This window comes from Ornithodoros turicata, chromosome 4 (assembly GCF_037126465.1).
Source record: "Ornithodoros turicata isolate Travis chromosome 4, ASM3712646v1, whole genome shotgun sequence".
NCBI lineage: Eukaryota > Metazoa > Arthropoda > Arachnida > Ixodida > Argasidae > Ornithodoros > Ornithodoros turicata.
The window spans coordinates 14871074-14896328 of record NC_088204.1 but is presented as its reverse complement, the minus strand read 5'-3'; the positions used below and the strand labels follow the sequence as shown (position 1 = coordinate 14896328).

General features: G+C 45.8%; 1 protein-coding gene across 7 annotated transcripts in view; it reads left to right on the top strand.

Annotated features, from left to right (window-relative positions):
* LOC135391156 (uncharacterized) overlaps positions 1-25255 on the top strand; it is a 211389-nt gene that overhangs the window by 59395 nt on the left and 126739 nt on the right. Inside the window, exon 2 of one of the 7 annotated variants that reach the window (XM_064621282.1) lies at positions 22688-22880. The exons of the other annotated variants lie outside the window; for them this stretch is intronic. Coding sequence (XP_064477352.1) covers positions 22825-22880 — 56 coding nt within the window. The 5' untranslated portion in view covers positions 22688-22824. The remainder of the gene's footprint in view (positions 1-22687; positions 22881-25255) is intronic. 7 annotated transcript variants of the gene reach the window in all.

Here is a 25255-nt window from a genome sequence, read left to right as displayed (position 1 = left end):
TGCCGAGCTTGCTTTCGTGTGTTGTTTTTGTGCCATCGTGGACAGGCCACCTCAAGTCGAATGGAGTTTTTGTTTCATCATCCTTTTTTTTTATCGCTTTGTTTGGTCTTCCACCGTCGGTCTTTCGCCCCGGTTTGTTCCCATGACGACCCCATCCTGCGCCATATTTGAATGACGTCACGCCAATCCTTGACAGGCATTCGAGGCGAAAGACAAGGGAAAGAAGAAGGTGCCCGAGAGGGTGGGACGCGGAAATCCAAGGTCTTTTAGGCGACGTACAATGGATTCTTCCGTGCGTTCCTGGTTATTGGGAGAGAAAAGGACGTTGTTTACGGGCGGTTTTTGTTTGTGTCGTTATGAGGTCCGTGCTGCCTCCTTTTTTTTTGTCGGCACTTATAAATTTGTTCTTGCTCGTGTCGGTTTTAGTTTCACTTTCTATCTCGAAAAGTAGCTAATCATGAAGGGGTCAGTATCGTTGGATAGTAGGGAGTTTTAGTATCTCGTACGCCAGTGTAAATAATGGCGTTACGTACGCGTAGAAATAGCGTTGCTGACACATTGCGCATGCGTCGATAGCAACGCAAGTTGCGCGCCCAGCGTACGTACGGAATTTAGCGTGCGTACACGAGGTCGCTTGCGTTCCTTTCTCGTGGTACGCGAGACAGCTCGAGGCGACACCTGAATGGTAACTGGAGTAGATCTGCAAGTATAAGGTGTGTTAGCCTTCTTGTGTGGCGACATGCTGCACGTACCGCAGGGGAGGACTGCAGGGTAGACTTCACAGTTTGCAACATTTACACGCAAAGAAAGACGCGACATCAATGGCGAAGGACTGGGCGAATTATTTTGGCTGCATTTGGCTCGCTGCGTTCTTCAAAGCCATTGTGTCGCTTTTATATCGCATGAAAGCGGGTGCGGCAATGTTTTGTGTGAGTGCGCGCTGTGCGGAACTATAACTCTGCGTGCGCCACGGAAGTGCTGCAAACTGCTACCAATGGCGTACGCAAGCGTGTACGCAGACGCTATTCTAAAACTCCCAGTTATGCCGGATGAATGCAGTGTTGGGGGCAACTCGTTACTCGGAGTTATCGTATTTTCCGGTGTATAACGCGCACCCCTATAAAAACGGTCCGAATTTGAAAAATGTTCGATGTATAACGCGCACCGCAATGGTGCTACAAGCTTCTGTACTACCACCAGTATACACAATAAACCAAAGCGGTGTATCATATATGCATATGCTATATTTGAAACACAGTTAGTCAAATCCGTTGAACTCCGATGCAACAGCGTCGCTGTCATAGTATATACTTCCGTCGCCTCTCGGCTTTCCGTTTCGCGTCCCTTCTCAATCACGCCATTCTTCTGAAATGAATTCAAGATTATTGACTGCTGAATAGCATCCTTAAGGAGCATCATTAACCTTTTATGAACTCCAGTGCCTTTTCGCCGGTTTTGTCAACTGACCCTAAGTAATATGGGAGAAAGACACAGCACACTAAGAGGCTAGAGGCTGGAAGAGGCTAGAATTTGTACGTCACCGACCTGAAAAGGAACTCTGCAGGAAAATATTTCCGTGTACAACGCGCACCTTTAGATAACGCGCAGGACCTCTTCAGAACATGTTTTTACTGTATAACGCGCCAGGTATACACCGGAAAATACGGTACTTTCTTTCGGTACCTTTTAACTTGACCCGTTACTGTGCAGTTCGAGTAACTTCTCGAGGAAATGGTTCCTTTTGTATAGGTAACCTTGAAACTTGGGCTAAGTTCCAAGTTATCTCTAAGTTGTAGCGCACAAATAACACGAGCCGCGTACTCCCTCTCTGACGAGACGACAACAACGCGCGCGGCGATTGCACACGTCTTCCACCACTCATTCTGGCATCAAGGTTCGAACACATTACACAAAGTTTAAGGGGTACATATTACGTAGCAAGTAACACGAGAACAACTCGTTACATTTGCAAAGTAACTTGGGAACTTCAGGTTAAGTTTCAACTTCGTTAGCGACACTTAGCTATATTTTTTCACACAGTATAGGTTAACTAGTAACGACGAGTTCCTTTTGTTGAGTAACTTCCTCATCTCTGGACAAATGTGCAAGATGGCTATGTGCATCGATGGTGAGCCTGCAGTCACTGTTTATTTCGTTTCGCCGCCGCGCAAAGCATACTGGTGGGCATCCTATCAACCTTATAAGCCTTTTCGGCCTATCAGCTGACACGTTTTTCCCGCTTCTTGCCCACCACAGCAAAATATAACCTCGTACCGGTCTTCTCGTGACGTCACAAACAGAGGTCGTCTGTACAGAAATTCATTGGCTGTGACGTCATATCGCTCGGTGAGGCGGCCTAGGGGGCGAAGTCACGTGCTTTCGAGAACCTTTGGAAATGGCCGAGGATCTCGTTCCTCTGACGACAGAGCTTGACGCAGAAGTTTTGTTGAAGGGATTGTACCTCTTAAACTACAACGGCGTAGAAGAATTATTCTTTTTGTCACTAATACATAGCGTGTACTACAATGTGTGCATGATGCACTGCATCACCTATGTGCCTCTTTTAACATCGCGAAAGTCCTGCATTTCAATTTAATTTAAATTTCCGAGTAATTTGCGATGCAGAAATGAGTCTAGTGCGGGACGCGTGCGATAAAAGAGCAAGAGAGCGTCTACTCGCAGAGAGCGCGGTATTACGTGGCACACAAAAGCATCTGAAGCCAGGAACATGCTGCTTTTAAAGCTTAGCAGAAAGATGAAACTCCGCGGATGTCGCGGGCTTTAGCATCCCAGTCGTACTTGTACACGATCGCGTAAGCCCTCAGAGCATTACCACTGAAATTACCCGTGTCCTTTGTCTACAAAATTTATATGATAGGTACTTATAAAACACGTATTTAGATGGAAAGCTCGTTCCCTAGCGTAATTGAAATAAATATGTCTGCAGGAGCACTTGGCTCGGAACAACGCAAACAGGAGAATCTCCTCGTCAGCTCAAAAAGTGACGTTTCGCCAGGATGATCACGTGTGAGCGTCCTTTCCCACACTCCCTCCTCACGCATTTTTCCGTAGCAGAAGCGGCCGAACCAAACCATTCAGACAGCTGAGGTCACTTCAAAATGGCGCCAAGGGAACGCCCTCGTGTCGTCACGACGTCGTCATACTGGCGTCACGCGTACGTCTCTCCGCGCGGGAATTATAAACCGCTTGGATTCCAAAGATTTATAGTGCCACTAATAAATTGTACCGTTCACGTCGACAAAAAAACCAGAGCGCCGGGATTCGGTAAACTAGGGAATTCAGTATCCGTGGCAACGAAAAGTCTATACGAGTTGATACTTGGAGAAAGAACCTTCCATTTAAACCAGTTTTCTTCCCCAGGTTTTGTTAGCGAGATGAGCGGAATTGAAGTATACAACTGCCCCGGTCCGGCGGTGTATGTCTTTGCCCGTTTCCTCTATCCTGCAGACTTCATCAAAGCGCGGAGAAATAGCCTTAGTAAGAAAAAAAAAAAAAAAAAAGAGGAGTGAGTTAGAGTAAACTAGGTTTCGATACTCCTTCTTCTTCCGTTTCAGTCGTTATTGGATCGTCTGTGTACTCTTTTATTTTTTTTGCGTGGCTCTCATTTATCTTTTTTTTTATTTCCCTCTTTTCTTTCCCCTTATATGTGTGGCGGCCATGTGCGCCGGACTTTAGGAAGGAATGACCGGCCGGCGTGCTGGAGCGAATTAAAAGCAATGGGCCAAAGAATGTTGGGACGTGTCTGCAGAGTCATTAATTACGTGCTTCTGGAAATGGAAGAAATTGGGGGGGGGGGGGAGGAAGGGAAGTATAATGGATGAAAGAGTGGGGAGAGGGGAAGGACTAAAGAAGTAGCGCTGAGGCAATGTGGGAGTGTGTAGACTCTGGGGGTGAGGAAAAATGGGTGTATAAATGGGAGAGAAAGGAAGGAATGGTTTCCGTTCTGCAGAATGGCTGCGGGACCGCTGCGTGGCTATACGCGCTGCTTTCGGGAGCCGTGGGCTCCTGTTCCTGTGTGCAGTGTAGAAGAAAAGTGGTCGAGGCAGATTTTGTGAAGTGGCGTGACGAAAGCGAGTGAGGTGGTTGAGGTTTCGTTTGGACGCGGAAATTATCATGATGATAGATATGTGATGAATACGAGGGGGCGTCTGTATTGTGCTTGAGTAGCTGACGTGGCAAGGAGCGATGCGTCTACCGGTAATGAGTCGTGTATAGGTGAGAGAACGGTGTTTGTCAAAACATCGGAGAAAGAAAAAAAAAAAAGACAGCCGTGCGATGAAAGAAGTTTTGATGTTAGGGATGACGAGGAAATAGACCACCCGCTGTTTGCAAACAGCCTACGTCACAACGCCAGATGTTGCGACCCGTCGTTGGCAAAATAAAACCAGCGCGTTGGCAACTGCCGATCACATGAGTTGTTTTGATGGTTGTTTCCAATGATGGACGCCATTGCGCGGAGGAGATACTAGAGATACGAAGGAAAACTTCATGTGCGACGCAGATACTATCCTGACCTCACCTCACAAAACGCGAAAACCACGAAGTTACACGACGGCAACAACCACGTGCGCTTGTTTTGCCAACGATCCACTCTTTCCCAATCTCATGATATCTTGATGTGACGTGCCCCGGCGGGTGGTCTATTATACGGTGAATCTGATCCTATACACCGTTTTCCCGTGGACGCCGCCATATTGAAAGCACAGCGCAGTCTAGCCGGGGGAGCTTATTGAAAATTGTTTACCGCACATGCCAGAGAGAAGGAAAGCACACGCGTCGTATGCTTCCTCCATGGTATCGTTTTCCTCCTTGCTGGAATGTGCTGGGTGCGCAGCGATGGGGGGGGGGGGGGGAGGATGGCTGGAAAACGATGTATAGAACAGAAAAATTATTTTTGAGAGGTTCGTACGCACTGATTATTAGAGAAACGTATACAGGGTGTTTGCTCTAACGTGTCCAGACATTATATTTAAAGCGAGCGATAAAAGAAAAGCAAGTGGTACCTTATGCTACTTGAGTAAGAAACAGGTACTGCTTCACTAATAGCACCTGTTTCGTAGTCAAGTAGCTGAAAAGTAGCGCTCGTTTATCTTTTATCGCTCGCTGTAAATAAAATTTTGGACACGTTAGAGCAAACACCCTGTATAGGGTGAATTGTGTAGCGAAACAAGACAAGACAGGGGGGTCGTAGTAGCATAAGGTCATACCAAAAACTGGGAGGTTGTACAAGTTCGAGTCCTACTAAGGGCGGTGCTGCCTAAAGATTTCTGCCGGTTTTCCGCCACAGCTTCCAGACAGATGTCAACACAGTTCCCCATGAAGTCTGCCCAAGAGCCGTGCTGTTCTCCCGTCACCCACTGCATCCCGCTGTCTTCTCTCCGTCTCTCCACTCCCGTACATCACTCACAGCCACAGTTGCGCCGCTGTGCTAATACATAACCAAAGAAACTGGCCAATTATGATCTGCCGTTCCGCATTGTGCGTCGTTTCAAGCGAGTCGCGTTGCCGCACTAACGTGGCGAAATTAGTTAGTAACCCCGCAGCCCTTTCCCATCCCTCTTTCTCATCTGCATAAACACGCTCGCCCACGTGACCGCCTCAGTGTTGTGCGCGTCCAAGGTTGACAGATGACGAATGGCGTGCATCCCATTTCTGATGGTATAACGAACATGGATGAAGGGGTACTCCAGGTCGGACGCGCACTCCGCTGGGAATCCGGTATCTCGCTCGTATCCGCGGCGGATGCACATGTAGGGAATAGATGAAAAGACAAAGGCGGATAGGGTGTAATACTCGTACGTTTGCTTCTCGCAGGTGTCCAGATAATATTAACGATGCTCAAAGCACGCGTAGACGAGCCGATGCATCATAATGAAGAGAGGGAATAATATGTCCGTCCGGTTGTTTTGACATTTGTCCTGCTGGGAATTCGAAAGGGTCCTATTCTCATCGAACGTCGTTTCGACTAAGTACGGTGACGCATATACTGAAGATATGGCCAAGTTACATATGTCGGCTTGTGTTGGATTTGATGGTGAATCGAGCGCAATAGTTGAGCAGGAAAAGTTTTGGAGAAGTGTAGAATGATCGATCTTTGTTTTGCGTTGTTTAAAGCCTCAGGACGAGTGTGGTCAGTTTGATTAGTCACAGAATCAAAAAGCGAAAAAAGAGAGCGCACATTTTTTTCCTACCTGCCCTCTTCAAGAACCGTATAGTTATCACCATGATTACAGGGTGTTAGTTTATCGTACACTATCGGCTTTGCGTACCTAAGGGATAGCGTGGTAGTTCTGCGAAGCTCTCTTGATATTTATGTATCTCTATACAGTGTTAAAATAGAACTTCACCACGTAGCAGGCTCCTAGCCAGACACCATTCTAAATGATATCATTATTTGTCATGATTCGTTCAAAATAGGGGGAGGAGCCTATCTGGGACATGCATAATGTGTCCAAGATAGGCGCCTCCTCCCATTTTCAGCAAATAAGGACGCAGAATGATATCATTCGGAATGATGATTGGCTAGGAGCATGCTATGTGGTGAAGTTCTGTTTTAACAGTGTATGTAGAGCCACCAACACTATCCCTTACGTACGCAAAGGCGATAGGATAGCGTTACGATGGACTAAAACACACTAGGTTGTGTCTCTAAATGGCACAAACAGTTCACTGCTGTGCATTTCCTTTTCCCATTTCTTCGCTGTTTTGATTTCGTCGCAGGTTCTCCTTTCCCATACCTCAGCCAATCAGACCTTTCTTTCCTCTCCAAGGCAAAGCGGGGGAAACGAAGGCAAACATGTGTTGTACGTACCTCTGCAGAAGTTAAATTAGTATACGTATGACAGTCAGTACGCTTTAAGAAAAAGAAAATAGAACGAGTAAGTTTGGGAGTAATTACAGCTTCTAGGCCCCTAGAGTGTAGTTACTCCCCATTTTAGTCCGTAGACCCTTAAATTTACTCCCCAGCACAGCAAATAGTCCCTAAATTTTACATTAACTTCTGAGCGCTTAGTCCTTAAAAGGACTCAAACTGCTCCTTTCTTTCATCGAATGCATTGCCCTTGTCAGAGCTGACGCTATATGAATTCGATCCTCCCCCAAGTGTTTCCTCCATAACGCAGTACAGTCCCGCACCTTCCTTCATTATCCGTTCGACCATTTCTCAGTAATTCAGCAAAAGCAAGACAAATTTCCTAAACTTCCTCGAGAAAAGCGTCGGACAAGGCTAGAATAATGGGCCCTAATTTTCCTCACGTACACAAAGGCCTTTCCAGAACACAGACAACGTTGGGGAGTGACTTAATCGCTTGGAACAAAAAACCTTTTGAAAAGCAATCGCAGTAATGGAGATAACGATCTGTTCCGAAACAACGAAAAGCGTTTTTATTCGGAAAGGCATTCGTCTTAAATGTCTGTTGTTGGCCTTCACTTATTTATCTCGGGACCTCTATACCGCCGCTTTACGGCGAATTGGCCTCTGTCTTTCTTTTTTCTTTTTTTCTCCCTCGTTTATTTGTACTTTCCGCTTATTTATTCACGTTGTAGAGTTCAGCCTATTGGACGCTCGTCGTTTTCCTGATTTTCTTGTCCTTCTTTTTTTCTTAGCAGACGACAGCGAAGCAGACGACGACGCAACCCTACAATAAACGGTCGGACGAAGGAGAAAAAGAAGGGGGAGGATCTGATCTTTAATAAATCGACCGAGCGTAATATAAGTTAATAAAAAGATGAGTCGGGAGTAATAAAAATGTAATAAACAGAAGTGAAGAAATCGAGCGAGCCAGCCAGAAAGGAAGTCTTTTCATTTATTAATATCGTTCGTACCCTTTATTCTTTCGCTCGTTCGAAAGATGGGAGCCCAAATAACAGCGAGCGACTGTTTCTGCTGACTCTGCGGGTTCTTAAATATCTAAAAAAGAGAAGAAGGTCTCTATATTTCGTGACTTTTTATTTACTTTTACCCAGTGTGCGCTCGCTTGAAAGCTTTCCGAAATCAATTATCTTCGTTTTGTGACAAGGAGGTCGCATGAACGGATGCGAAATTGTTGCTCGGGCCGCGTTTTATGGCTCGGCTTCGGATGTTGAGGAAATTTGATTTTGAGCGAGCGGGGTCTGCGTCAGCGCGCAGGAAAGTACTACGTGGGTTCCTCGTATTAATCTTTCGTACTCTTTCTTTCTTTCTTGTCCTCGATTTTTTTCTCTATATTCGTGTTTATTATTAATTGAGAAAGGAACAGTGAATTGCCCGGTCTGTTGATAACTATTTGAAATGGAAGTTAAGGAAGGTTGTCTTTTTTTCTTCTTTTATTGAGTGTTTCTGGAAAGCGCACCTCTGGATATGGGTGATTTGCTTGAGTCATTTACATGAACGAGGAGACCTGTTTTGTATATATACAGGGTGTTTGCACTATCGTGTCCAGAAATTATTTTTAAAGAGCGATAAAAGAAAAGCAAGTGGTACTTTTCTGTGACTTGAGTAAGAAACAGGTACTGCTTCACTAGAAGCACCTGTTTCTTAGTCAAGTAGCTGAAAAGTAGCGCTCGTTTCTCTTTTATCGCCCGCTTTAAATAAAATTTCTGGATTAAATAAAATTTACACGTTAGAACAAACACCCTGTATATATACAGGGTGGTCCACCAACCATGGTAGAAATTCATAGTAAATCACGTAGGCAACGGAGAGACATGCGGTCGAGGGATTTTTTTCTGCCATGAACACCTGCCACATATTGGTACAATTTTTATGTCATTTCAATAGATGGAAATTTAATTTCTTGAATTGAACTCCGAAATTTCCAAAGTCATCCTAACGTTTTCTTTGCGGAAATGCATTCCTCGTGGTCATTTTACTCAGTATAGCACCTGCAACGCACTGTAATGCAACGACCAATTGCTGAAATAAATTTGCCGAAAATCCGCGGAAATGAGTCCTTGGCTGCGCCGCTTTTTTGTCGGCTCTAGTTTGAGCGCCAAACTGCGACGAAAAAATTGATTTCCTTCCCTGCCTCTCAAAACGTCGGGTGACCTCGTTTTTGATAAGATAGCTCTGATCCCCGCACTCACCGCGCGTGTTTGTTCTGTGGGTTGGAAATCCTCTCCCCCTTGTGTGGCGTGTCAATGTAACCTCCTTTCGTCGCACTTTGGCGCTCAAACTAGAGCGGACAAAAATGAGGCGGAACCAAGGACCCATTTCCGCGAATTTTCGGCGAATTTATTTCAGCCACTGTGGTTGCGTTACGTGTCTTAACTCTTATCAGGGGGCTTAATCGCTTCATCGTCGTTACGGTCGTTACGAGCTAACGATTGCGAGAAATTCAAAAAGGCGGGCGGGAAATTCAAAAAGATGGGCACGTGACACGTTGCGCGTGACGTATACCACGCGCTACACGTGCACGAATGCCCTGTTAGCTTTTAACGCGTGCAAGCGATTAAGCCCCCAGGTGCTATACTATGGTGAGCTATAGCTATACTGAGTAAAATGACCACGAGGAACTCATTTCCGCAAAGAAAACGTTAGGTTGACTTGGGAAATTTCGGAGTTCAATTCAAGAAATTAAATTTCCATCAAATGAAATGAAACAAAAATGGTACCGATATGTGGCAAATCTTCCTGGCAGCAAAAATATCCCTTGACCACATGTCTCTCCGCTGCCTAGGCTATTTACTATGAATTTCTATCATGATTGGTGGACAGCCCTGTATACGTATCTCCATCATATTACCGCGGTAACTTTGCAATAGACTTTCACTGAAAAATGTCACTATATGAGTGGATGCTTGATGTGTACTTTAACTTCTTGTTGTACATTAACAGTGTTTTTTACTTGATGTTAACTGTATAGTGCCGCTTGCTTGTTTGATGATCTTTCTTGAGCAGTACTGCACTGGTTTTCGACCCAGCTTTTAATGTGGATAGACGTCAATAGGGGACCTTTTAGTTGTAGCGTTCACACTGGGTGCGTTCAGTAGGCGCCCCTGAGCGCGAGTGTTTCAGACTCCACTCAGTTAACGCGACACAAGCGCCCCTCGCGCACCCGACTCCGTGCCGCTTTTCGAGCTCCCGTTTCAATTCAAGTAAGTGCATGGAAGCAGACGACAAGCGCCCGTGTGCTTGAGATTTTTCATGACGTCACTTCCTGTTCACCGTCGGTTGGAGCGACCTTCGAAGTGTGGGTTCGGAAGCAAAATACCGACTTTTATGTTACCCAGTGCTTCGGTTTCAGTAAACTGTAATAATTTTATAACTATGTTATCATCCTTTTGTGTTAGTAGACAACTTCCACACGGATATCAGCGGTTATTCGCGGGAAATGCGGTGCTTTAATTTAGACATCTTCACGCCATGCAGCCGTCTACACAGTCAACAGCTTCTATGACGTCTGTTACAAATTCCCGTCTTTGCCATTTCATTCGCTGTTACAAGGAGAAGTCTTCACAACCGTAGTCGTCGCTTCCAACGTGGCTATATAGGTTCAAAGTGAGCCAACGTCGGTAGCACTGCATCAGCAGACAACAGAGAGCAGCATCAGCGAGCGAGCAGTATATAGCGCTCCAAGGTTGCTTTTCGTTGTTTAGTGGCCGCTCCGGGTGTGTCATACCCCCGATTTGAGTGCGCCAAAAGAGGGACACTTACTTAACGCACCCAGTGAGCACACGGTAAACGCAAAGCCACGTTCGTTGCATGGGAGGGGCGGTGCGCCCAATATTTCATTGCATGCGCAAAGCGATTTCGTACACAGTTGTAATACTCTCCGATAGGGAGGCCTCTGCCGCCGCTCCGCTGTTCGCGTAATATTTTCTCGTAACGGTTCTGTCAGCATTCAAAGTCTACGTCTGTAGAGTACAACCAGAAAGATTCTGACGAGTATCACCTTAAAAAATAAAAAATAATAAAGAAAAAATATATATATCCTTCGCTTCTTGAGATATCAGTCGCGCTAACAACGTCGTCGAGAAAAAGAGGCACGAAGCAAAACGGAGACCAGCAAGCAGCCATCGTCTTTTCTATTCGAGCTTCTACATTGTATCCCACCCCACCATCACCCTTTGCAGGCGGCGGGAGAGGGGGAGAGAAAGAGAGAAAAAAGGAGTGGAGTGGGAGAGAACATATCCTTTTATCCCCCCGCTTTCCTCCTCCTCCACCTCCTTTGCAGTTTTCTGTCGGCCCTGCTTTTATTTTTGATAAACAAAAAGGCGGGGAGCCGGTCTGGTTGCCCCGGCAACAGTATTCCTCAGAAATAAATCACCTTTGCCGCTGCTACCAAGTCCTTCTCTCGCCACCGCCCACGCTGTGAGATTTGCGAGCCACATAGCTCTCTCGATGCTTGTTCCTTCAAATGGACTTCTTCTCTGATGCTCACTGCTTGATTGGGTTCCAAGTATTGCAGCCAAGTCAGAGCCGGATAGCTTTCCGTTTTCCGCTGCTTCTGTTCTCCGTTTGTTTTTATTGATTTGTTTTCTTTTTTTTACGTGGAATGTAATTGTAAAAAAATACAATACAGAGTTGCTTTCGCAAGGAGATAGCGCGTTCACATTGCGCGCGCGCTATGCGCAAAGCCACTTGCAGCGCATCCGGTGTGTGCATCCGGATGACAAATGATCTGACAGGAGTGGGGGGGGGGGGGGGATATGTTTATCAAAAAATAAAGGAAGAGGGAAAGGTCAGACAGGCCAAGGCCGACTTACTTTTCCCAAAAGAAGAAAGAAGGAAAGAGAAAAAAGAAGCAGAAACGGAAAAGAGAAAGTGACAGAAGTAACGTGGCAACATGATAGGCAAGAGAGAAAGGGAATTATGTTCGGTGTATCATCTACCTTTCTAGAACAGTGAACGTCGTTCGTTTTTGTAATTTTCTTCTGGTGTTGTCGTCTAATCTCCCTTTTCTAACTTTTTAATAATTTAAAGTGAAGAACGGTGTTGGATTTTTATATTTAAAAAAGTTTTAAGGTGTGCGCAAGGCTCGGTAATCATCACAGAGACATCATCTTGGCGAGACAGCTTTCTACAGTTAGCTTATATAGAATCGCATGTCAATTTGTGTGTTGGTATAGCGATAAAGTTCTCTATATGGTAGGTTGATCGAAACCCACATTGCAAATGAAACTGTCAAGAACAAATGGCACCCCGCACTCCGATTGGACATCAGTCAGCGTGGCGTCACAGCAAGGCCAGTCTGTGGTGGGAAGGTTGGGAGTGTTCATGTACCCGGTAAACTGTATAGTTCCTTTGTTGGCTGGTTCTTGACATCATACAATTCGTACGTGAGTGCAATTTTTTTTTTGTTACATTCGATATTGTAGGAGCTTTAGCTGGTTCTTATACAGGAGCGATGTATGACACGCAGCATGACAAAATAAAACTATCCCAGCCATGAGTGCACGTTGTAATAAACTTTAAAATTTATTATATTCCATGCCTGACCCCATGCTTTCTTTGTTTATTTTTACTTATTTTTAATTTTTTTGCGGCGTGTTCTGCAGGGAATATACAATAAGCTCCAGTGAAAGAGTGACGGGCGCAAGTGACCTGCACCGCACGCACGCCAGGTCCCTGTTTCCCCGCGCACACTTCCCTCCACAAACCCCTCTAGTCTTGGGGAAAAAGCGTATCGGAGAATGAGGGAAGAGGTAGGGTATAGGTCGTGACGTAGCCTATTCCCCTGTCATGTGACTCAAGCGGGCATAAGCAACGCGGGAGCTGAGAAGAAAGAAACAAAGGAGAAAGGCGCGGGGTCCTGCTGACGTCACGCGAGGTGTCTTTACGACCGTCCGCGCGCGGCTGCTTTCTCCGACTATTTTTGTAAATTTGATTGGGCAGTGACAATACAGCGAAAATATTTTGCGTTGTGACTACTGGACAGCTTCACGAATGAGACAATGCTTCCAGCCACGTTAAATGCCACCATACTGCTCCTTTAGTGTCAGAAGATGTGCCACACGTTATGGCCATATTGCGTTGAGTGAAAGGTACACTCTCAGAAGAAAGGGTGGAGCAGTTACACCTTTTAGGAGGTAATAGTTGTCGCATATGTTGTGCCTAAAAGGTTGCAAAATTCTACCCCCTACACTCTTAAAAATGAACTTCACCACATAGCACGCTCCTAGCCAACCATCACCCCGAATGACAACGTTCTCGCCCTAGATTTGTTGAAAACGGGAGGAGGAGCCTATTTTGTGCCCATTATGCACGGCACAAAATAGGTTCTTCCTCCCGTTTTCAACAAATTAGGGGCGAGAACGTTGTCATTCGGGATGGTGGTTGGCTAGGAGCGTGCTATGTGGTGAAGTTCATTTTTAATAGTGTACCTCATTCTCTGCCACGAATGATAGGGTTACCGCTTCTGATTCGGTGAGCGAGGGGGGCGTACGCCTTTTTGTATTCAATTTGGGTATATGATAATTGGTTTTGCCACCCTGTTACACCCTTTATCACACGCAATGTCGACCTAGGTGGTAACTGTAGAAGTTACCACCTTTTCACACTCTTTTTTCTTAGAGTGTAGGTGTTTGTAAATTTAGGGAGCGATCGGGGAATTACATTTGTTTTGAGACCGGGTACTTCGAGATCGGGAATTTCGCAGCTGGTGATATCTGTTCTTCATTCCTAGACCATGGCTGAACGCTTTTACTGTGTCCAGTAAAAGACATGCGGTTTTGAATATCAACTAGCCTTCAGTTAATTTATGCAATGTCACCGCTAAGCGCAGCGCCCTCTAGTTGGTCTCTAACACTTCCTCCGTTGCGTCCCCTCCCCCCTATCGGTCAGTTTCCTTGTGAGTTGGTCCAATTAGGGCCTTACCTTCCAGCGACTTCCCATTGCTTGCTGAGGCGCGAGGTTCAGCACGCTTCCCGCGAAGAGCAGCGTACTTTGAACGAAAAGCGAAAGTAAAAACGGGCAACACTGGGCAGCCGATGGAGTGACGAACCCGCAAGTAATGAAGCTGTATAGTAAAGTTTCCCCGAGTTGAAGTATGGGGGGGGGGGGGGGTGAAGGTGAAGCCGTGAAAGTTCACTGCTCTTCGGGAGTTTAGACAGAAAGTAACCAAGCGAGGGCCAGAATGGAATGCAAACATAAAAGCGCAACACAAAGCCTTCAGCGCGTGACAACATTGAGATTTTCGGAGAAAGCTGCTTGGTAAGTCGCTGGAAAGTTATGCCAGCGTCGTGTAATGGTCAACGCACTTGACCGCGAGTCAGGGTTCTTATTCTGGCCATTGTCGAGTTTAAATGGTGAACTTCGTTAAACTTATTGGCGTTATTATGAAGAAACTTTATTAGGTATTCACACATTGCCGTGAACATTGAAAGTTAGACTTCGCAAGGATTCGAAAAAAAAAAAAAAAGTGAGCATCATATCGAACACGAACCACCCCCTCGATACTGAATACAACATTCGCTTTCATTTTGCGCGAGTAATTAATTCGTAAATGATGACGATAGCAAACCGAAACCGAAGTGCGAAGAGCAGAAAACAGACCTCCTTACTACGGCGGTTCGTCCGGAGGAGGATTCCGTGACGTCACCCAGCATTGTCGTCTGCTTCCAAGCCTATATTCTTTCTCCCTTGCTGGATGATGTCAGCAGTGTGCTGCTTTCAGCGCCCTCTCGCTTCACGGAGGCGAAGCGCTCGCTTCGTAATAAATCGTTTGAGTAAAATCTGCGCAGTTTTGGACGTAGATATTTCGTACACATGTTCTTGACATCCCAAAGACTACGGATATATCACAACCTTTGTGGTGATTTTCTTGCGGAGTGCCCCTTTAAATAGGGGACGAACGTGGCCGGTTGATACGTAACAGCAAAGATGACGAAGGTGACACGGAGACAGACAGTTTGCTTGAATATTTAAGTTGCTTGGTAATTTTGGTAATCTGATAGTGTCATTATTATTTTTTTCTGCACAGTACAGTTCATTATATTTTTACTTTGTGTTCGTGCGAGAATTTGTGGCAGCCTCACATTTGGCTGACTGAATGTAATGTACGGCTCTACGCGCTTTCACGTAGTTCATTTTCGCATCAAATTTGGAAACGGTGGCCGAACCCGCGGGGCTTGACGCTTGAATTTATTTTGACACAGTAAAATACAAATATTGAATGTCAAGGTGCGGTCAGTCGAAGCCTTTGAATTGCTGGCCGTACGTAACATAAAAAAAGGAAGAAAAAGGGGGACAGGAAGTGGTGAACAATAAGAAGCGACATACAAGGGAGCACCAAGCATGACAAGACGTCGCAGTAGGGGAATGCCACTTTTATGCTACGGAGAATGTAGTCTTTTGAGTATATTTCTGTAAAATATCTCCTTGTCGACCTCCCCCAATCCGCTGTAAAAATAAAAAAATTCTGCGCGCACAGCTGTGGTTGTATTGTACGCGTACGAGAAAATAGTGTTACCTTCCCGGTGCCACGTGTTAGTTGCTATATCGTGCGTGAGGGGGTGGGGGCGACAAGGGAAGCTTTTTCATGTCGTTCGACTTCTTTTTTAAACAGAGTATTAATAAGGTGTTGTCGGCAGCGACGTTTTTTGTAACCTCGGATGTAGAGATTTATTTTTTTCGATTTTTTTTTTCTTCAGGAAGTCGCGCAAGGCCCACCACCTTGACCGCGCGCGGCCGTCACGCATGACGCGCGCGCGCTGTCTGGCAACAATTACGCGGTTACAAAGTGTCGCTGGGGGGGCGCGAAGCGTTTTGTCGTCCGTCAGTAGGACACTGTCCAGCGGGTGGTGGGTGGTCACGCTTTAAAGAAGTGACCAGTCGGAGTAAAAGCCCGTGGTGCGACCAGCTGACCGGACCTCTGACCGTTGGTGTCCTAATTTTTTTTCTCTCCGTATACCTTTTTTCTTTGTTAGACTCCTTTTGGACGCGATTTATTTGCCGGGCCTGTCAACGCTCTGCCCGTATGGTTGTCTGCTGCGAGAATGGATTCAATTGGGCGTAACATCGAAGAATACAGCGAAGAAAATTCGTGTGGAGTTGAGTTAGCATGTTGCCCTGTCTCGTGACAGGGTACTTATTACGAGAGGAATAGCAGTGGTTACGGAAAGACACGGACGTTTGTGAATGTCATTTTATCGTTGTTTTACTTACGGTTGTCAGCGGGCGGCCGCATTATTCGTATGACTTAAATACAGCTTTCATTTCACAACTATACGGTGTAGACGTGGGCGATAGGTCTCATAGGAGTCTGCTTGTGAAGGGGGCTTATTGTGAGTTTCAGGGCAGGTATTACATTTCACTTTCAGGTTGTAAGCGTGTTCCGTACTAGTGCCCGTGTTGCGTTAATAACGGTAGTTGATGACAAGCCGTCAAATGGGGAGGCGTCTGATTTCAGGTCGGAAGTCGTTACGTTACGCAAACCTGGCAACTTTCTAACCGACGCACCAACTTTCGATCGGGTATACACAAGGTACACCCTCTACACATCATCTCCCACATATTTCCGAGTCAGTCACATTCACACAGAGGAACGCATTCGAGGCGGGCGGCATCTTAAGTAACGTAGTAGCAATAGCTGAGATCAGTGAAACACAGGAGCTGGAACAACAGTTATAAAGGCCAGTTACTGCACGGGACGAGATTTATATCGGCTGAAGTCGCCGAGTCTTACCCGACCCTAACTCGACGAGGCTTCCGAGAGCTCAGCCCTGCTGGAAAACCCTTCCCTAACCGGGCAGGCACAGCAGATTTATAATGTCATCCCTGCAACTGGTCCATCCAATCGGACAGGAGGGACCCACAATATAAAAGGATAGAAGGAAGCATAACGTAAGGTTTACACTACAGGTTTAGTGACGGTAGTAGTCTAACGTAATATTGGCGTAAGTATTTTTTTTAGCTGTTCTCGACGCTTATCTTTGTGTACCGGTGAAATCTGCAGCGGTGACATGACTTTTGTTATAGCTTATAGGAATCGATATCGCTACGAAATCTATTCCTACATTGTCTTTTAATGTCTTTAGGCGATTGGAAGACGAAGGAAATACTCCAACAGTTACGTTGTTCAAAATGAACTAATTGTGTGACAGAAAACGACTGAAAAATAAAGAACTAGAGAGAAAATGAGTGACAAACGTTAAGGCCCGACTCAGGTCTGAGAAAAATTCTCGAACTGAAACCGGGCCCGGTCTGGAATCAAAACAATTGTGAAGCCCGGTGCTCCATGCTCGAGGTTTGCATATTAGAAACAGGTATAATTGTTGTGTTCGTAGTCCTGTGACGTCATTGGTCCCAGCTATCACGACGTTGGAACGTCACCCCTATAGCCATAGTTAACAACCATTCAACACGATGACGAACAATACACTTTGTGCACCACCTTTTATGTGATCCCCATCTTTACCTCGAAGTGCGAAGAGACATTTCCGCCTTCAACAGGGAGTACAAAACCGACATCCATTCAACACCGGCTCACCTTACGCACATTAAGGACGCATCGCCGGTACTTTCGTGTACCACCTTTCGTTTCCGAAACACCACTTTTTACCTGGTGAAGCTTATAGGACTCGCTACAGCGAGAAAGAGAGGAGAGGGAAAGAACGACAGGTGGGGTAACCTGTTACACGGCAGCAATTATGTCGTCCCGCGCAAGACTGATTGCCACCGCGCAAAGCAGGGCGGACGGAGAGGAAGGAGGTTGCCAGACTAATCTCTGTTACCTCAGCGAGGGCAAAAACAGAAAGAGAAATCGTCGGTGATGGTAGCAGTACCTACTGGACGGTGTAGGAATCCGTTTTCTTCAACAAGTCTCTTTTCCTCCTCCTCCTCCTCCTCCTCGATGATTCTGGAAGCTGTTGCAGTATAGCCCCCCGTTCAGTGCCAAGGGTGCTTCTCTTTCCAGTCTCTTTTTTTTTTCTTTTCCCCTCTCTCACAGCGATATAGCTGTCTGCATAGTGATGGATGATGCAGCCTCTTCCGCATCGCTTCGCGTTTACTGCTGGGTGGAGTGGGCTGCGTGGGGGGCGGTGCGGAGGTTATGGATATTTTGTGAAGAAAGTGCCGCGTTGTACGAAAGGGGAAAGTAACCAGGTGTGAGAGCTCGTGCAGCCTCCTTAGCAAAGGGTTGTGTTGCGAAGCTTTGGCGGTTCTTGCTCGGGAGATATATCGGTACGAAATGTCGGTGTCCAAAACGGCAGTAAAGAAGCTGTCGCGAAATGACGTTGTTCAGAAAAATGGCTACGTTTTCCTTTCTTTCTTGCTTGCTTCCTTTTTTTCTTGCGTGACGTCACTCACAAGGGAGCGCCACAGTCACTAACAGATTTGCCGCGGTAATATAGGTCTTGAGTTCCCTATTGTCCTAACCTTCATCGTATTCACCGTTCGTTCTGGTATTTTCAGGTGCATGCACCGCGTGTGTAATATTCATTGTACTTTTCGTGTCCTATAACGTTAGTAGTACGAGTATATTCCAAATACCCACTACTTACCCATACCCAAACTTACCCATTACATAAACAAATACCCAATACTTCTAAATACGAGTATCATAGCATATATGTACTGCAGCGAATGAAAACCGGAACCAAACTTCGCTCTACCTACTTCGTAGAGCTGGTCTGGACTTTCCCAAGCTAATGCTCTTTAGAGTGGTGACGTCAGTCAATAAACCCTTTTGCAATATTCTCATTGGCTCAAGTGGACATGTCAATTTCTAGGCTACAAAGAATGATTCGTGTCCAACTTTATTTGTCTGTGGCCACTGCAATATACGCGCCTCGAATATTCCTTATTGTCGTACAGCGTTTTCGACCATCCTTGTAAGCAGTCGCTGCCTTTCAATTGCCATCAATTGTCATCGCGAGCATGCAAAAGTAGCTACGTAATGGCACGAACTTCACCCGTGAGTTTGCATTCACTCGGCTTTGGATTGGATTGGATTTGAAAGAAAAATAATATGACATTGTGGCTCAACAAGTGGAACCGGCTACTCCAGTACAGTTGTACCGCTAAGATGCGAAAGGGTTAACTGGTCTTGGCAAACTGCTTGTGCCGTAGCAACGTGCTTAACTGTGTACAGTGGGATAAAATGAGAGGGCTATATAATACAAGTCCCGCACGGAGTAAAAACACGCTATCTAATTATTATAGACGATTATCAGGTATAAAATACCTGATCGGATACCTGGACAGCGACCTTGGTTGGCTAAGTTCGTTCAGTATAGAGATAACTTGATGCGTCGAGATAAGTGATCGAACGCACCTATTGGACAGCTTTGCGCACGGTGCTACCCGCTGCCCAATAGACGCTTTCCGATTATTTTTCTCGCCGCCTCAAGTTATCTGTACACTGAACGAACATAGCCTCCCCGTTTCAAAATTTGCGGACATGCACTCTTAAAAATGGTGGTGGTGGTGGTGGTGGTGATGTTGAAAGGGCTTGCCGTTGTCGGCCTCACGTATGTGGGCAACGTCACGACTGCCGCCCTGGGGAAATGTGCGTCCTGGGCCGACTTCTAGGGGAACTGTGCCGACATATGTCTGAAAGCGTCTGAGGAAAACCCAGGAAAAACCCCAGACAGCACAGCCGGCACCGGGATTCGAACCCGGGTACTCTTAAAAATGAACTTCACTGCATAGCACGCTCCTAGCCAACCATCATCTCGAATGATGTCGCTATCTGCCTTGATTTGTTGAAAACCGGAGGCGTGCGCCTTTGTTTTTTGTGTCACTTCGCTGTTCACAATTGTCACAAAAAAGGCGTACGCCTCAGATAACGATGTAATTTGAGATTATGTTTGGCTAGGAGCGTGCTATGCGGTGAAGTTCATTTTTAAGAGTGTGCGTGCCGAAAAAGACTGAGGTTGAGGTTTGAAACCTAACGAAGTATGGACTGGCGTGGCGGGACGGTACATGTTGCCTGGACACGTGGTCAACTGCACCGAAGGCAAAACATTGTCTGGGATTTTTCCGTGAGCCAATTATTTTGGAGTCGCCTATGACCTTGCTCGTTTCGTGCATGACGTAAGATCTGCAATCATAGCCTGTCCAAAATTAAGAATAGCAGCAAACTAAAAATACTATTGCCTAGTCAAAGCTATTACATATATATTTCGGTGCGTTTTTGATATATTAGTTAGTTTTAGGAAATCGTCAGCGCCGTCCGATTCCGTATCGCTGTTAGCCAATCAGATATCAGCAACGTGATGTCGCCGACTCCAAAGGAGACAGGCAATTGGCTTATGTTTTCGGAAAGAGAGCAAAAGAGAGAGAGAGAGAGATACATGATGACGATGATATGGGGATGACTTCGGAAAGGTTATCGTGAAACTCCTACGTTTTCGTAAAACTCTCTATTGTCATAGCGCCTTCACCCGGTTATAATTTGACATTTGAATAAAAATGCTCGCGATTTGTAGGATTCGCGATTCGGTAATTATAACATTCCATAGCTCAGTGAAAAAAACGGTTAGATAGAACAGCTTGGACAGCTACACGGCTTTGTGCATGTTCCTGGAAATGATAAACGTTGTCGTGCGAGCCTTCTCGGTTAAGACCAACTTAACTTTAAACTATAACAGCCTTTATGACTATATTGATTTGTTCTTGCAGTGTGGTGGCCAAGAAAGATTTCCATTTCGAGCACCCATTAGATACTCTTCGTGAATCATCATGAATATAGCCATTCCACGTGTGAAACACATAACGAGTTTTCGTTTTGTTTACCATTAATAAACGTGTCTTGGGACTCCCTAATTGGCCCAGAATAAGTTACTACACGTGCGCTCAGTCTTGAAGCGAGCTACAACACACACACTAACCCCTTATAGCCTCTGTCGCAAACTATATACAAGCCCACCTCTTACGTTGCACGCTCGAAAACTCTGCAAACTGCAGCAACATGTGTGACGACAGATTATTATTCCAGTGTTGCCAAACGAATTTACCCCCACTCTTTTCTCTTCGTCGCGGTAAAACACGGTTAACTCGCTTCATTAACGCTTAATTAAAATTTCCCAGGTGCGCGCGTGGGCTCGCTTTGGCGCGCGCGCGTGCGCGCCTTAATCGAGCAACGTCGAGATTAAAACCGAAACTAACGGCGACATCTTTTCCAAAATTAGCCCGCAATCCTTCCCGCGCTGCGACGTTATCTCCGATAATGTCGATGTTTCATTTCGAGTCGACGACGAAGCGCTCGTAGAAAATATGCAAATGTGTTTGGGACGGGATGGGTCCTTGACACGGGCGAACTAGTGGCGTACGGATGGTAATTTTGAATAGGCGACATCACGCTTTTCCCGGTTGTATGCGAGAGAGAGTTATAATTAAATATCGCCGAAGTTATTCGCTCTTCCAAATTGAAAATCGGCTGCTAATGAAAGGAAGGTACGACGGGAGTATCTGATGGCGATGTTGTATTGGCTGAACGGTATATAGCTGCGAACTGCGTCATGCTGCGACCGGGAAATTGAGTGGATGATTGTAAGTGTCGAACATTCGCGTGCGAGATTAAGGTGTATATGCGGGAGTTTTTCAATTAGACTCGGGTATGTTGGGAGCTCACGGTGCAGGTAATTGAAGCGTTGCAGTGTTCATCGTTGATGACGATGACGACTCGTCGCGGAGCCGCGATGCAATGTATACATGATGGTAGACTGACCGTAATTTCTTTTTTGTCTTGTTTCAGGAACGAAAATATTAGCGCTAAACGTATCGATACACGTGTCGAGTGTGCTGTTCTGAGGTATCCCCTCTGCTGAAGTTTGCCACAATATATGTACACCGCGACTCCCCGAATTCTGACGTTTTGAGCATTGTGCTATTCGCCGTACCAATTTACCTTTTCTAGTACGTGTTAACAGGGCTGCGTGCCTGATTTTGATGAGCAAGGTATGTTGTGTCGCCTTGTACGTATTTTTTCCTCGTACAGCGCATTTGCAAAACCGTACTCTATAGCGTTATGTGCCCTAAACCTGAATTCGCGTCCGCAGTGCGGAATTGTATTGGGTCCGGTCCCTTTTGATATTGATAGCGAGCTATGTAGCTACGTATTGTTTCCCGGGCGAAGTCTCGATGCCCACGCTCCCGATGGTCCAGTTCATCCCAGATGCGTTGGACAGGACTATAGTCTGTGTGCGTGTGTGTGGGGGGGGGGGGGGGACGCTCTGAAACAGCACCTGTCTAAGTGTTGACTGTCTCTCGTCAAACCACTCATCTAAGGCATGGGATTCGTCGCTTATAGCACTGTTGCGACTGTTACTGGTATCGTGCCCCGTCTGTAAAGTACTGCCACAGTATTTACACTTCCATCTCCCGTGGCATAGTGGTTAGGATGATCGCTTTCCACGCCGACACTGAGAGGTGACACTGGTGTGAGGTTTTCCCTGGGCTTTCCGAAGACTTTCCAGACGAATGTCGACGCATTTTCCCCTGAAGTCTGCCCGGGACGCATACTAACCCACCTGTCCTCCACTTCTTCCTGCTGCCCTCTCTCCATCTGTCCACGTCAGTACGTCGCTCATAGCCAGAGTTGCTTCGCGGCGCTAACACGAAAAAGAAAACAGTATTTACAGTGGCCCGTTCTTCAGAATTTGAAATCAACATACAGCATTCATAGTTTTATCCGAAACAATCGCTGCCCAAGACCGTACTACAAGAAGTCCATCAGGCTTCCTCCGCGAAACTTCACTGTCGGAAGAGGACAATAAGTGCTCTCTTGGCATCCGCTGAATCCAGATGCTGAACACTGACATCAGGTTGAAGTTGTGCCAAGCCTAGCTCCAAACGCGCTGGCACAAACACGTCTGCGTCCCTTCCTAGTCTTCTTTCTACAGTTCTTCACACCTGTGGGAAGTGTCTGACATGCGGATGTGATGACGTGTACTCCAACTCTAAAGATATGCGTCGACATCAAGATGCTCAAACCAATGTGAGTTACAGCTGTTTTGTACACATGCTTCACGTAATGAAAATGCTGAATGTTTCCAATTCAGTTACATGCTAAACGCTCAAGGTACTCCGTGATAGGCAAGCCTGAGCGATGGGCGATAAGGCGCACAAACACGAAAGACACGACGGTTGTGTTGTGTCGCGTTTGTGTGTTTGTCGCCTATCGCTCAGGTTCGCCTATCATTTATGTTATCTATACGTTACGTTTCGTTTTATCGTTACGTTACGTTTATCTATAGTTTATGCACCAGCTAGCTTGCATCTACGCCATCTTATGCTCGAGGTACTGGCATATAGAATTGTCCAAGCTATTCCACCATCTTGTGGCTTTGCTCACGTGCTTTTCTGGCTACCGGCTTTTTGCTATCTTAGCCGCTTACAACAACTTCCCCACTCGTCATCATATAAATATAAGTTGTTGTTGTTGTTGGCGGTGGTGCTCTGTGGAGACTATTAGCAAAACTAGGCGACATTCATCGTTCAAAAATGAACCAGCCGTAGCAGCTACGCCTACCATCTAGCTTTGAGTTTAGCCCTATTTGGAGTAACACATAAAGGCGTGTTTACCGCGCAGCCCTGTTGAAGCGAAGAGAAATAAGGAGAGGGCAAAATGTTGCGTATCGTTTGGAGGAATATACCCTTTCTCTAACTTCTTCCCATTTTCCCTTTCCCGCACGGCTTGCTTTACTGCTGCCGTTGCTCCTTCGGCGAACGGATCAATACGAGTGGGCTTTCGGAAAATTGATATGATGTATTACTGGAGTGTGTGCCTGCGTGCGTCTGGGTTTCTAGCTATGCGTTCCCCCCTTTCTCTTCCATCCTTTTTTTTCCTCTCTGTCCATTTGGGTGTTGCCCTTCTCCCTGTAAAAGCCGGACGGACGAGTCCACAATCTCGTCCCGAAGGGTGGGTGAGATGGATAAGGAGTGATCGGGAGAGGCGCGATTTTTCTACCTTATATCCCGAAATGGATGAGGAAGAGCGGTTTTGAGAGAGGAGGAAATTCTGAGAGGAGAGGGTAGCGTAAAGAAGAGGGAGGGAGCGAGACGTTTGGGAGCGGAGCGAAATATGGCGGACGTTTTTTATCGGGAGAGAAACTGGAAAGGGTGGTGAAAAAAATCGATTTTGAGGGAGGAGAGATTGAAATTGAGAGGAGGTTTTGGCAAAAGAGGGAGAGGTTGTGGACCACAGGGAAGGGGTTTTAGCTAGTGCTGCTTTTCTTCACTTTTTTTGCTCTTTTGAGACGAGGCATTTTAGAAGCGTGGGTGGCGAAGGTTCTTTTTTTTTTTTATTTGTGATTTGCGTCAGGTGGAGTCTTTTAAATGTGTTTACTTTCCTTTTCTTGTAGCGCTGTATTTTTTAATTTTTTATATTGCTTGTTCACGGTTTGTTACGACGATACAAAGTGTATCTTATATCTGTTTATTTTTTTTTTAACTTGGCGAATCGATGAGAAAGCAACAGGGGTTACGTCTTTTATGTTCCCGCTGTATTACATCTCGATTTGCTTCTTTTTTTTTCGCTCTCTCTCTTTCTCTTTTTTTTGATACGGCTATTTTCTGGGATTTTGAAGATGATGTATATATGTGTCTTCTTCCTTGTTTTTTGCTGTCGAATTTTAGATCGCTGCGGTTTACGTTGTTGAAGGCCGTATATTTTGAGACGGCGTCGAAAGGAGAGCGAGAGTAATTGAGAGAGTGATACGTTTTTTTTAATAGCAAATTTTGTGATTCTTTATTTTGAGTCACCGCAAGAAAATAAACGTGATTTTTTTTTTACTCGTCGCCGTGAGCGGACGAAGGAAGAAGACCAGTTAAAAAAGAAGTGGGAAAGGGTGTGAAGTGGCAGTGAAAGAGAAGAGTGGGACTTTTGTGTGTTTTGTTTTTATTACGATGTCGTGAAGCTAACATAAAGTGGTGAGCGCTAGAGTGTATACGTTTTTATTTTTTGTTCCTTTTCGTGTTTTTAGAAGTGTGTGTAGACAGGGCGGTCCTTTATAGCTGTCTCACTTTTAAGGGAGACGCCCACTTTGTAAAGGGAGGCAGGAAAGGGAACGTGAGAGGATTAAAAAAGAGAGAAGAAGAGGGAACCGTCAAGAGGGTCAACGAGAGGAAAGAAAGAGATGTGTTAGAAAATTGAATGGTATTTAGAGACCGATGTGCTCTTAATAAAAAAAAAAGATCTATGTAAAAAAGAAAGCCTAAGAGAGGAAGAGTGCGAAAGGGAGATCGCAAGAAAAAGAATGGGAAAGGAGGAGCGAAAGAAGCTGCGTCTGGAGGAGGAGGAAGAGGAGGGGGGAAGGGAGTGAAAATTTAACGGAGCTCGATATAAATAGAGTTTGAAAGGAGTTGAAAAAA